The 14,709-nt window shown below is 36.3% G+C and overlaps 1 protein-coding gene and 1 pseudogene across 1 annotated transcript in view; one reads left to right on the top strand and one right to left on the bottom strand.

Annotated features, from left to right (window-relative positions):
- HTR3B (5-hydroxytryptamine receptor 3B) overlaps window positions 1–14,709 on the top strand; it is a 73,459-nt gene that overhangs the window by 35,595 nt on the left and 23,155 nt on the right. Inside the window, exon 4 of the mRNA XM_057749489.1 lies at window positions 2,091–2,251. Coding sequence (XP_057605472.1) covers window positions 2,091–2,251 — 161 coding nt within the window. The remainder of the gene's footprint in view (window positions 1–2,090; window positions 2,252–14,709) is intronic.
- On the bottom strand, window positions 9,421–9,753 carry LOC130861498 (60S acidic ribosomal protein P1-like; annotated as a pseudogene).

The following is a 14,709-nucleotide window of genomic DNA, read 5'->3' as shown; positions in this document are numbered from 1 at the left end:
CTTCCCATTTTAAACAAAGAGATCTTTCCGCCTGTAGTTTAAGTACCCTTCTGTTTGCTTCTTATTTTTCTCCTATCACGGCCTGTTTCCCTCTTGTTCCTATTTCCCGCTTCCAGAACATTTCCTTTTTACCCAAAGACTTTGACACGTTCCAGTAAATATGAGTTTATCCATAAGGGACCTATGGATTGTTTTCCAGAAAAGGTGTCAGAGGGGAATTTGAGTCTGTATGAGCAGAGGGTATAGGGAACACACATTCATTTCTCAGAATGATGTCTTAACTGTGTCTCAGGTGGTTTCTTGTATTGAAACAGGCACATTTCAGTGTTTCCCCAACTGGGACCTGAATTGGGAGCATCCAAGAGAGTTAAAAGTGAAGTTGCCCAAAGCAAAAAGTTCTCAGCAAAAGCACCAGACTAGCTTTGCTTTGGGCTCCAGAATTCTCTCCCTTGGGGTCTGCCAGCAAGAAACAGTCTCGGTAGAGAGATTCACAGCATATCTTTGACCATCACAGTTCCCCAAAACTAAAAGATGATGCCTGACGTGAGCCACCCACCTCAGACCGGCATGCCCGGATAGCTGCCGCCCTTTCCGGCGGTCTTGTCGGGTGAGTAGCTGGGCAGTTAAAACGCTCATTAGATTCCCAGTTCGGATGGTAATGAACGTGAATATTCCACTGCCCGCCGTGAGTCTGGAATTGCGCCTCCAGCACCGTTGTTAGCATTTTGGTCCCACTGACATTGATAAATCATAGAAATTGCTGCCTGTGGCGGCAAGTGACACGGCATCATTCATAAAGAGACGGGTATAAACAGGATTGTCGCACGGGGAGAAGATATCTCATTTACAGTTTCCTGCTGGATCCCGCGTACCTTCAGCAGCTCATCAAAACAACCATCGAAACCGCTGAGAGCCGAGGGGAATTCACGCGCAGGACACTACAGATAGATTTCATTCCCGCCCTGGGGCCGGAGGTGGGCAATTTGCTTCAGTCCAATGACTTAGCGCAGCTTTGAATCCCCCAGGGGCCGGCAGAGCTGGTGAACAAAACATCTTTTTGCAATTCCGAGAAAGCCCTCACAGATTTGTCACTTCCAATTGCCGGTGATCATCTCTCTTGCTCGCTGTCCCCTGGCCTGCCCGACCTCCACACCAATCACGGCTCCTCTGCAAATCAAGGTTCCTGGGAAATGGTCGTTCCCTGGAACCACAGAGAATTTTCCCGAAATGAAGATCTCATTTTCTGACAAGTGCATTTTAAGGCAGACTGAGAGAACTACTATATTTTTGAGGAGAAAGATCTGAATTGGAATCTCATTAATCCCATTATTTAGACATCCACACAGATCTTTGTACATGTTTCTGCTTGAGTTTTCTGTGTAATTTTGAATTACAAATGGAAAATCAAAAGAAAAATCCAAGGAGGAAGTTGTTTTGGCTAAGTGCTTAGGAAGCTTTCTCCTATGTACCAGGAGAGGGTGATACAGGAATAAAGAAAGGATGCTGACTTCAAGATGCAAGATTGCTGTAAGAATGGAACTGTAGGTGCAATCACCCCCTCAGAAATGGGGTGATTTATCTATCTTTATACTGAGATTTTTCCATTGGGCACTTAGGCCATCAACTTACTTCATTTTTTAATTTTTTAATTGAAGTATGGTTGATTTACAATATTTCAGGTGTACAGCAAAGTGATTCAGTTATACATACATACATGTGTGTATATATATATTATTTTCCATTGTAGGTTATTATAAGATATTGAATATAGTTCCCTGTGCTATATAGTAGGTCCTTGTTGTTTATCTATTTTATATACAGTAGAGCATATCTGTTAAACCCAAATTCCTAATTTATCCCTCCCCCCTCTTTCCAGTTTGATAACCATAAGTTTGTTTTCTATGTCATCAGCTTACTTTAAATAAGCGTCTGCTAATAAGCCCACCAGTTGGCTGTGAACTAAAGCAGTCTGGGTGAGCTGAAAATGATATTCTGCTAGGAGCCACTGAGTCCTAAGCAGTCTGAAATCTCCTAAAGGTGCTAAGTTCCTTTTATGAAAACATCTTCACGATGATAGTTTTCTTTTTTAGGAATCCTGGCCATAGATACACCTCATCCCAGGAGTTCTGCTCTGCACCATCTCACCAAGCAGCTACTACAGAAATATCGCAAGGAAGTGAGGCCAGTTCACAACTGGACCCAGGCCACCACAGTATACCTGGACATGTTTGTCCACGCTGTGTTGGATGTGGTAAGGACCATCTTACCGTCTCCTAGTCCCATCATTCTTTTGTAAAACTACCTGCTGTTTACCCAGAGTCTAGGAGAAGTTTTATTCTTAAGACTCTCATTAAGCTGATAGAGAAGTTGTGCTAACTCAGCAGTGAGCCTGGGGTAAATGTTTATCAGGCAAATCATGCTTTCTAGCCCCTGACCTTCATTGTGAGGGCAGATAGTCTAGAAGTAGGAATTGCACAGAAATAAGATGTTTTAAGAATTGTGGTCATAGGTTGCAGTACATTTTTTATGAGCATTGCTGAAACCAAAAATGGTAATAGGTATTATTTTCTATGGTTCACACTTCTTAGTGATGGTGGTAGGTTTGTGAAACAACTCCTACAACTTACTGCCTGGACTTTTAAAATGAGAAAAAAGTGCTTCGGTGTCCTGAGTTTTTAAGGGACTTTATACGTAAGCTATTTGCTAAGGGTGGTGGGAAGGTTTGATTATTAAAGTGCATCTTTCCTACTGTGTCTGAAAAATGGGTTCTTGTGGGAATTAAATGAGAAAATGCTTGTAAAGCAGTTAGCAGAGGTCTTAGGAAGCCCTCAGTTGATGATGGCCCATATAATTATCCCTGCTTCTTCTTTCTCCTATTTCTTCATTAAAAAGTCTTCAATATCAATAGAGTCCAGATTTCTTTTGATTTCTTTTAAAAGCAGACTTTACTGAGCTTGTTTGTTAAAGTAGTTTAATCATTGTTTTTCAATTTACTTCTCAAAACTTTTTTTCCAGTGGAGGTATAATATACAGATATTGAAATGCACAGACCTTAAGTGTACAGTTCAGTGAGTTTTGATAATTTCATGAACCTACATAACCCATATCCCTAGCAATACATCAGACATTCCCATCACCCCAGAAAGATCCCCCATTTCCTCCCCAGTCAATCATAATCCCCTCCATCCACTTTTCTGATTTCTTTCATCATAGATTACTTTTGCCAGTTCTGGAACTTAAGAATGAAAATTTACTGTATGTGCTCTATTGTGTCTGGATTTTTCACTCAACGTGTTTTTGAGGTTCATCTATGTTGTCGTGCATATCAGTAGTTTTTCTATTTTATTGATAAGTAGTATTTGGTTATGGCTATACCATGATTTGTTTATCCATTCACCTGTTGATAGCCATTTGTGTTGTTTCCAGTTTTAGTGTATTATAAATAAAGCTGCTGTGAACATTTCTGTACAAGTATTTTGGTGTACATATGTTTTTATTTCTCTTAGATAAAACCTAGATGTGGAATAATCACCATTCTCATAGGACAGATGTACATTTAATGAGAAACTTCCAGGGTGATTTACACAGTGGTTGTACGTTGTACACTCCTGCCCATCAGCTATGAGAGTTTCCATTTCCCCACATCTTCACCAATACTAAGTGTTATCAGTCTTTTTAATTTTAGCCATTCTGGTAAGGGTCTAGGGGTATTTCATTGTGGTTTTCCTTTATACTTCCCATGGCTCATAATTAGGGACTCCATTTTTATGTGCTTATTGGCCACTTATATATCTTTCTTTGTGAAGTACCTGTTTAAGTCTTTTCCTGTTTTTTATTGTGTTGGTTGTACTTTTATTATAGACTTATAGGAATTGCTTATATATTCTGGACACAAGTCTTTTGTCATCTGTGTGTTGCGAATGTTTATTCTTAGTCTGTGGCTTGCCTACTTATTTTCCTAATGGGTCTTATGATAAATAGAAATTTTAAAATTTAATAAAGTCCATTTTTAACCAAATCTTTATTTATGGTTAGTGCTTTCAGAGTACTGCATCAGAAATCTTTTCTCTTCCAGTTTACCAAAATATCTTCCTGTATTTTCTTCCAGGAGATTCATAATTTTTAGCTTCTTAGATTTAGTTCTGTGATCTATTGAGAATTAATTTTTTTAATGGTGTGAATATAGGTCAAAGTTTTTGTTGTTGTTGTTTTTTGTTTTGGTTTTGTTTTGTTTTTGCATTTAGAAAGGATTTGTTCCATCACCATTTTTTGAAAAGGCTTTCCTTTCCCCACTGAATTGCTTTGATGTCTTGGCTGAAAATTAACTAAGTGTCAGACTATCTGATATGTTGAAATCAGATAGTGTAAGTCACTGAACTTTGTTCTTCATTTTTAAAATAGTTTGGCTTTTTAGGACCTTTATACTTCTACATAAATTTTATATTCAGTTTGTCACATTTCACTAAAAAAAAAATGCCTGCTGGGAGTTTGCTTATAATGGTGGAGGATCCACAGAGAAATTTAGGGGAGAGTTGACATTTTAACAGTATTAAGTTTTCCAGTTGTTGAATACGGTATGTCTCTCCATTTATTTGGGTCTTCAGCAGTGTTTTATAATTTTCAATGTAGAAGTTTTATACATATTCCTATTAAACTTATCCCAATGTATTTCTGATGCTGCTATAAATAATACTTAAAATTTAAAATGTTCTAGTTGTTTGTTGTCATTATAAAGAAATAGGATTAATTTTGTATGTTGACTTTGTGTCCTGTGACCTTGCAAAATTCACTTACCAATTCTAGTAGTTTTTTTTTAGGTTAATATTTTCTACATATATGATCATTTCATCTGCAAATAGTTTTACTTCTTCCTTTTTTAACCTGTGTCCCCTTTATTCTTCTTATCTTGTCTTATTGCATTGCCTAAGACCTCTACCACAATGTTAATGGAAGTGGTGAGAGCAGATATTTTTATTTGCTCCCATTCTTAAGGAAAAATCTTTCACCATTAAGTATGAGGTTAGCTACAGATTTTTCGTAGATGATCTTTACCAGGTTGAAAAAGTTCCCTCCTGTTTTTTGTATGCTGAGAGAGATTTTAAAAATCATGAGTGATACTGAATTACATCAAATATTTATTCTCAATCAGTTTGAATGATCATATGATTTTTCTGTTTTGTGCCTTTAATATGGTAAATTATCTTTGTTTGATTTTCAAGTGTTAAATCATCCCTGCATTCCTAGAATAGACTCCACTTGATCTTGATATATTAACCTGGATTTGAATTCCTACTTATATTTCTGAATTTGAATTCCTACTTAATATATAATTCTGAATTTGAATTCCTATTTATTATAGGTTGCATCTATGTTAATGAGGAGTATTAGGCTATAATTTTATTTCTTGAAATGTATTTGTCTGGTTTTGGTGTCAGGGTTATGTTGGCTTTATAAAACTAGTTGAAAAGTGTTCCTCTCCTCAATTTCCTGAAGGAAGTTGTGTAACAAGAATAATTTCCTTCCCTAATGTTTGATAGAATTCACCAGTAAAACTACCTGGGACTGTAGTTTCCTTTGTGGGAAGGTATTTAAATGTAAATTCAATTTCATTAACACATACAGGAATATTCAAAATTTCTATTTCTTCTTGTGTCCATTTTGGTAATTTGTATTTTTGAAGGAGTTTCTCTATTTCATCAAAGTTGCAAATTTATTTGTTCATAAATTCCTTTTTAATTCTTTTAATGTTTAAAGGATCTCCAGTGATACTCCCTCTTTCATTCCTCATATTGGTAAATTTGTGTCTTATTTTCCTTTGACCAGTATTGCCAAATGTTTATTAATTTAATTTATTTCTGTAAAGAACCAAATATTGGTTTTAAATTTTCCTTATTGTTTCCTATTTCACTGACATCTACTTTTATCTTTATTTCCTTTCTTCTACTTACTGTGCATTTAATTTTTTCTTCTTTATCTAGTTTGTTAAAGTGGAAAGTTATATCATTGATTTTAAACCTCTTTTCTTTTCTAATTTTAGCATTTAAAGTTATGTTTCCCCACAAGCACTAATTTAACTGCATCCTATGAAATTTTGATGCATTTTAAAATTTGAGGTATAAATTATATAGACTGAAACATCTTTGTTAAACAGGCCCTTCCCCCTAGCTCCAATCTCTGGCAACTACAGATTTTCTTTTTCTCCCTATAGTTTTGCCTTTCTAGAATGTCATATAAATGGAATCATATTGTATTTTACTCTTTGCTTTTGGCTTCTTTGACTTAGAATAATGCCTCGGAGATCCATCAGTGTTGTGTTGTTGCATGTATCAGCAATAGTATTCCATTGTACAAATGTACTGCAATTTGTTTATCTATTTACCAGTTGTCGCACATGTGATGTGAGTTGTTTCCAAACTGGAGCAATTATGAATAAAGCCACTATAAACGTTTGCATATGTTTTCACTTCTGTTGCTTAAATACTTAGGTGTGGGATTGCTGAGTTGTATAAGTCTGTGTTTAACTTCATAAGAAACTGCCAAACTGTTTTCCAAAGTGGCTGTATTATTTTGCATTCCACCTGCAGTGTATGAATTTCAGTTCCTCCAGCACTTGATATTGTTGATCTCTTTAAATTTTAAGCATTCTAGTACATTTGTCACCACAAAGTAGATTTGTGATATCTCAATCTGGCTTTAAACTTTCCTTTCACTAAAGACTAATGATGTTGAACATCTTTCCATGTGCTTATTTGTCAACTGTATATCTTTTAAAATAAATATTCATTCAAATATTTTACTTTTGAAAAAATAGGGTTGTTTATTACCTTATTATTGAGTTGAGTCTATTTCTGGATTCTGTTCTGTCCAACTAATCAATATATTTCTCCTTACACCAATACACTGTGTCAATTACTATGTATTACAGAAGTCTTGAAATCAGATGCTGTGAGTCTTCCAATGTTTTTCTTCTGTTTTAAAATTGTTTTGATTCCTCTATGTACCTTGCATTTCCATATAAACTTAAGAAAATTCATCAATTTCTATTTTGAAGACTGTCAGATTTTTATTAAGATTGCATTGAATCTATAGATCAAGTTAAGGAGAATCAACATCTTAATAGACTTCCAATCCATGACAACAGTGTATCTCTCTATGTGTTTAGTTCTTTAATTTCTTTGCATAATGTTTAGTGTTTTTCAGTGTTTTGCACATATCTGGTTAAATTTATCCCTAAGTATTTCACATTTCTGATGCTATTATAAATGATATTTTTTGATAAGAAAGAGAATTAAAACTTTAGTAGTATAAATTTAGTAGTATAATTTTGGGTCTCTGTTTCTTGCTAGCATAGAAAAATACAACTGATTTGTATATATTGGCCTTGGTCCTGTGACCCTGCCATATCTTGTTAATTTTTGAGTGTTTTTTGTAGATTCTTTCATATTTTCTATGTAGAAGATCATGTTGTCTGCAAATAATGAAAGTTGTACCCCTTTCTTTCCAATCTTTATACCTTTTCTTTCCTTTTATTGCCTACTACACTGGCTTGAACCTCTAGTATAATGTTGAATAGAAGAGTGCACTGTTCTATAAATGTAAATTCAATAAATGTGTTTATAGTATTGTTAAAATCTCCTATAACTTTTTTTGTCCAGTTCTTCTATTAATTTCATAGAGAGGTGTATAAAAATCCCCAATTATAATTGTGGTTTGTCTATTTCTCTTCCCTGTTATTAGATGCATACACATTTAAGATTGTACGTCTTCTTGACAAACAGAGCCTTTTACCATTATGAAATACCCTTCTTTATCTCTGGTAATAATCTTTTTCTTGAAGTCTTTTTCATGCTTACTTTTTGCATAGTATGTATTTTGCCATCCTTTCATTTTCAATTTCTGTGACATTGTATTCAAAGTCATTTCTTAGAGAGAGCATGTAGTTTGGTCTTGCTTTTTCTTTTAACTTTTTATTTTGAAATAATTACAAATTTACAGGAAGTTGCAAATGAATTTATAGGGAGGTTCTGTGCACCCTTCACCCAATGCCCCCTGATGTTAACATCTTGCATAAATATAGTACGGTATTGATACTAGAAAATCGATGTTGGTGCTTATTCAGATTTCTCCAGTTTTATATATACTCATTTGTGTGTGTGAATGTGTGTGTTTCACTATAATTTTGTCATATGTGTAGCTTTGTATTGCCACCACTATCACCACATCAAGCTACACAATTGTCATTACCATATGACTGTTGTATTGTTCCTTTATAGCCACAATCCTTTCTCCCCCCAATCTCTAACCCGTGGCAACCAATAAATGTCTTCCCCATCTTTATAATTGTGTTATCTCAAGAATATTATATAAATGGAACCACATAGTTTGTTACCTTTGAGGCTGGCTTCTTTCATTCAGTATAATTCCCTTCAGGTTCATCCAAGTTGTTGTGTGTATCAATAGTTCACTCTTTTTTGTTGCTGAGTAGTGTTCCAGGGTATTGCTATTTTAATCTGTCAGTCTATGCATTTTTAAAGAACTTTTATTGAGATATAATTGACATACAATAAACTGCATATATTTTAAGTGTACAATTTGATTTTTTTTTCTTATTAGTAATGTATATATAGCAATCCCAATCTCCCAATTCATCCCACACCCCACCCCCCTTTCCCCACTTGGTATCCATATGTTTGCTCTCCACATCTGTGTCTCTATTTCTGCCTTGAAAACTGGTTGATCTGTACCATTTTTTTAGATTCCATATATATGACTTAGCATATGGTATTTGTTTTTCTCTTTCTGACTTACTTCACTCTGTATGACAGTCTCTAGGTCCATCCATGTCTCTACAAATGTCCCAGTTTCATTCCTTTTTATAGCTGAGCAGTATTCCATTGTGTATATGTACCACATCTTCTTTATTCATTCATCTGTTGGTGGATATTTAGGTTGCTTCCATTATAAATAGTGCTGTAATGAACATTAGGGTGCATGTGTCTTTTTGAATTATGGTGTTCTCTGGCTATATGCCCAGTAGTGGGATTGCTGGGTCATATGGTAATTCTATTTTTAGTTTTTCAAGGAACCTCCAACTGTTCTCCATAGTGGCTGTATCAATTTACATTCCTACCAACAGTTCAAGAGGGTTCCCTTTTCTCCACACTCTCTCCAGTTTTCTGGAGGTTTTCTGATGATGCCCATTCTAACCAGTGTGAGGTGATACCTCATTGTAGTTTTGATTTGCATTTCTCTAATAATTAGTGATGTTGAACAGCTTTTCCTGTGCCTCTTGGCCATCTGTATGTCTTCTTCGAAGAAATGCATATTTAGGTCTTCTGCCCACTTTTTGATTGGGTTGTTTTTTGTTTTTGTTTTTGTTTTTAAAGAGCTCAGTTTTTTATTGAACATGTTACTAGAGGTTTAGTCAAAAAGACCAAAGCCCATGTCATCATCAGACTCTTCAGATTCTTCTTTCTTTGCTTCTACTTTCTCCTCCTCAGCTGGGGCAGCAGTGGTGGAGGGGGCAGGACCTCCTCCTGGTGCAGCATCAGCTGCTGGGACAGGTCCACTAGCCCCCACATTGCAGATGAGACTCCCGATGTTGACACTGCAAACAAGCCTGGCCAGGAAGGTTCAACATTTACACTGGCTGCTTTAAATGAGGGCACTGATCTTATCCTCCATGACCATCACTTCATCGTTGTGCAGGATGAGGGCCAGGTAGATGCAGGCCAGCTCTGAGACGGAGGCCATGGTGCAGACGAGTGTTAGGCGGGGACTGCCGGGCACAGAGCTAATTGCCAGATGAAGTGAGGGCCTCACCCCGACGCAGCCTTAGCTTCCTCAGAAGGATCGAGCACCTTAGCAGCAGCTGAGGAAAAAAGTGAGTTGTTTTGATATTGAGCTGCGTGAACTGTTTATATATTTTGGAGATTAATCCCTTGTCTGTTAATTCGTTTGCAAATATTTTCTCCTATTCTGAGGGTTGTCTTTTCGTCTTGTAGTCTATGGATTTTAATTGAAGTGTTTTGTCCATTCACCAGTACCATCTTGCTATTTCTTTTCTAGCTGTCTCATCTGTTTTTTGTTTTCTGCTCCTCTCAACCTGCCTTATTTTGGGTGAATTAAATACTTTTTTTTTAATTTGATTTTAGTTCCTCTAAAATCAGATTGGATTTTTTGCAACCCCTCTGTGTATTATTTAGACATTATTTTAGGGATTTCCATACCCATCATTAACTTAATACAATGTACTTAGAATTAATGTTATTACACTTCACATAAAATATACAAATCTTACAACGGTGAAATTCCATTTACCTGTTCCCTTTACATTTACATAGATAATATACCCTACAGTACAAAGTTGTTATTTTACTCTACTTTGTTAAAATAATTCAATAATTTCTCTTTAATTTATATTAATGGAGGTGTTTTTCTATGTTAATATCTTAGTGGTACGCTTTGAATCATAGACTGATTCTTTGAGAATCAGGTATTGAAACTGATGAAAAATACTTTAAAACTAAAAGCATAAATTATCTGTTATAACAGGGTTTAAATTATTTTTTAACTGATGCAAGTTATTTTAGCATAATTTTCCTCTAGCTTAGATAGACCCCTACTCATTATTTCTTCATAAGCTGGTGCATTTAAATAGAACACAAAAAAATCCTCCTTTTAGCAAACAATTTCACTTTTCCTACCTTTATTTTCCCACTCACACTAGCAAAAGTACTATATCTAAGATCCTAGAAAATACTGTTTAATTAAATGCCAGAAAATGCCCACCCTTACTCTCCAAAAGACCTAGTCTTACGCAAAGCTCCAATAGAAAACTCCTTTTAAATCTCTTTTCTATTTGGATGTTAAACTAGAATTTTGGAGACAATTTTCTGGGGCTGCATCTTCACCTGCTTAAGAGATATTAGTCCTTGCTATTTCGTTGTCAGTGGGTTATTATTTCTATATTGCTGTCGGACATTGTCCAATTGGAAAAGCATGATTTGAATAAAGACACGACATGAACCATGTTGTATGAAACTCCAGGGCAGAGACAGAATCTTGAGTAAGAGATGAAGACAGGTTTCTAGGTCTCTCCTCATTCTTCTGCTTTCCGAGTTCCAAATGATGACGGTAAAGTAGAATTGCTCAGACTTTCCTTCAGAGGCTTATTTGCAGATAAGGAAAAGGAGTAAAGTCTTTATATTAATATTTTCCCTTGGAACGACTGTATCAAATTGAGAATTCAAATCTAACTCTTTCTTCCTACCCCAATAAAAGAAAATAAAATCACATCTATTATGGTAGGTAAGGAGAACACTGTTATTTTTTCAAAGATATGCTTTTCTCCACTGTTGTGAAACATACTAATTTCTTACAAGAATATGTTAGACATATCATTTAATTGGATATGAAAAACTTGCCTTCAGAAATATGGAAAAATCTTATATTCCGTCCCTCTAATTTTATCTCTATTTACTGTCTTAACTTTATCTTCTATGTGTATGTACTCAGTGCTACAATGAACCTGAAATTCTTGTTTCCTGCTTGTATGCTGTCATTCTGTTTCCTCCACTGAATGTGTCTTCCTCTTCATTTGCCATCTATCAAATATTATAGTCCTCAACTCTCAGCTCCTAAAAGAAATTTTCCTCAGTTCTCCAAACTGACGGCAGTGTCTCCTTCCTTTAAATCCAATGAAGTATGTATATTTCTTAATGAACATAGTTAATTGTTAAGATGTCACATACCCTAATGTATTAATAGCTACTTGAGGGAAGAACTTTCTAACTCATGGTCCTATTTCCCACAATATGCAGCACAGTAAATATTACTTCAAAGCTACTGGGTAAATATTTGTCTAATCGATTAATTAAGATATGTGAGTACAATTCTAGGATTGTCTTTATGAATGACTTAGTCTAATAGGCTTTGCAAATGTCTCCATTAAATTCAGGTGGGCTGATCCTAAAGTTCCTTCCAGAGGCAGGGCTGGTTTGAAGGACTTGATAAAAATCACTCACAGATTCTGCTCAGACAAGGACACTCCCAGTATGAATAGATAACTTGTTGGATGCATCTGCCAGCAGCTAAACTGCTTGCGTTCGGAGTGAAGAGCTTTCAGCCCAGCTTTCATCACTGCACCTCGTTTCCATTATAATGTTTTGCCTCCTGTTTTGTTTACATAAAGGACTACAGTCTCTTGCCTTAGAATTTCTGGGTATTATGAGTACCTTAGGGAAATCTGATTATAGAGATAATCTACTCAACAGTGAAGAGTTTCCATTTGTTTCTATTGAGCTTCGTCAATTCTGAATCCCGGATACCTTTGTATTCCAGTCCATTGACTAGAGCCTCCCAGCCAGACGTTGAGGCATCTGTTTCTATAGTCTTTGGAACTGGGAAAGATAAATAAGAATGTGCAGGAATTATCTGTATATTTGCTAACCACCAATTTAGATCTAAATAGACTCCCTCTGTTAGGAAGACTAATGAATTCTAATTCTCTGAAATATCCTTTGCTTTTAACAAGCAAGATGGAAGGTATCTAAAGAAAAAAAGAGAGAGAGAGATAGAGGGAAAAGCTGTGAATAATGCCACCAGAGAGCCAATTATGTTCACCAGCTGGCATTGAGAAACTTGTTTCCCTTGACAAAAAAAGACTTCAGTTTCAGCCTCAAACTTCTTTTTGACATTGTGTTCTTCAGGGCTGAATGACAAATCCTCCCAGACACTACCATAAGATGTTAGGGAAAAAATTCTTAACACTTTTGTTACGTGTAACATAACAAAGGGCTGGGCAGGAAGAGAAAAACACACGATGGCATCAACATGGCAGTTAATAAGAACCAAGTGGATAAAATGACAATGAAAATGAAACGTTAGGACACAGAGACCTTCCTCCCCAGCCATACGACTGAGTCAACGAGATACGTTCACAACTTGGTATGACAGTGATAAAGAAACTGATTGGGACATTTCATAGATGTAAAGGTATATTTGTTATGAAAAAGTACTTAAAAGCTATATTTCTCGGTAATAGAAACTACATTTTGGACTTTCTCCCCTAAGATGGGGGGACCCTCATTGATTGCAGCTAAGCCTGGAATTGAGCCTTTTGTGCGTTAGTGAGTGAGACATGGTCTATTTCAGGTTCTCGCAGCCAGTAAAACTTGGAAGACAGTGGTGTCCTTGGGCTCTCACTAGAGGTCTTTTTTTAACTGCCCTGAGCCGCGCAGAGCTGGTCTTGGCTGGGAGTTCCCTCTGTACTTTCTCCAAGCTGTTTCTTGGGGAAATACTTGTGAATTCAATGTTTCCACTTTGTACAGTCAGTCCTCCATATCCATGGGTTTTGCATTTGCAGATTGCACCAACTGTGCCTTGAAAATATATTTTTTAAAAAATTCCAGAAAGTTCCCAAAAGCCAAACTTGAATTTACCATCCACCAACTACTATTTACATAGCACTTCATTGTATTGGGTATTATGAGTAATCTAGAGATGATTTAAAGTATATGAGAGGATGTGTATAGGTTATATGCAAATACTTTGTTTTATACATAAGGGACTTGAGTATCTGTAGATTTTGGTATCTGAGTGGGTTCTAGAGCCAATCCCCAATGGATACGGAGGGGCAACTGTATACCATTTTACAACCTGCCTTTCCCAAGTATCCATTTGAAGTTCATAAAAATCTGTAGAGCATGTTCACTCAGACTAGCCTTTTGTTGAACCACTAAAGCAGGGTCCTTTTGTGCACAATCCCTTCTTTCTCAAGGTACCTAGAAATGTTTATTCAATAGCAACTTGCTTTTTTGATTGCAAAAAGGGGGAACGTTCTTTTTTTAAGCTCTTTATTGGATTATAATTGCTTTACACTCTTGTACCAGTTTTTGAGGTACGCCAAAGTGAATCTGCTGTATTTATATATATATCGCCATATCCCCTCCCTCCCACAACTCCCTCCCACCCTCCCTGTCCGGGCCCTCTAAAGCATCACCCATCATCGAGTTGATCTCCCTTTCTTATAGAGCAGCTTCCCACTAGCTACCTATTTTACATTTGGTAGGGTATATATGTCTATGCTACTCTCTCACTTCATCCCAGCTTCCCCTTTGCCCCCCACCCTTCATTCCAGCCCCATGTCCTCAAGTCCATTCTCTACATCTGCATCTCCACTCTTGCCCTGTCACTGGGGTCATCAGTACCATTTCTTCAGATTCCATATATATGAGTTAGCATATGGTATTTGTTTTTCTCTTTCTGGCTTACTTTGCTCTGTATGACAGTCTCTAGGTCTATCCACCTCATTACATACAAAGAGTGGGAACTTTAATCTAAAAAGTTTATTGTTTCTCTTTCAAATGATGCCATCTTGGGTACACCTGTATAGTCTGAGTACTACACAATTCTAGGTGCACCCCCGGCAAGGAGTAAATATCAGTGGAGGCTCCCTACCCCCCACCCAACCTGGATTGAAGAGAGTGGTAGTCTTGACCCTATGCACAAAGATTATATATTTTTGATGAGATTGGATAACTGACTGGATAATTAATTTAACATACCTTGTTCTGGGGAGGAAAATGGAGCTGTTATTGGCTTTCATGCCATAACTCCCCAAATCTATTATTTTACTGAAATTGGTATTATACTTAATATTATAGAAATACAAATGTTATTTAAACGACTCCTTAGCTTTGAACCAAA

This window comes from Hippopotamus amphibius, chromosome 9, assembly GCF_030028045.1.
Source record: "Hippopotamus amphibius kiboko isolate mHipAmp2 chromosome 9, mHipAmp2.hap2, whole genome shotgun sequence".
Taxonomy (NCBI): Eukaryota; Metazoa; Chordata; class Mammalia; order Artiodactyla; family Hippopotamidae; genus Hippopotamus; species Hippopotamus amphibius.
This window is presented reverse-complemented; position numbering and strand designations above follow the sequence as displayed.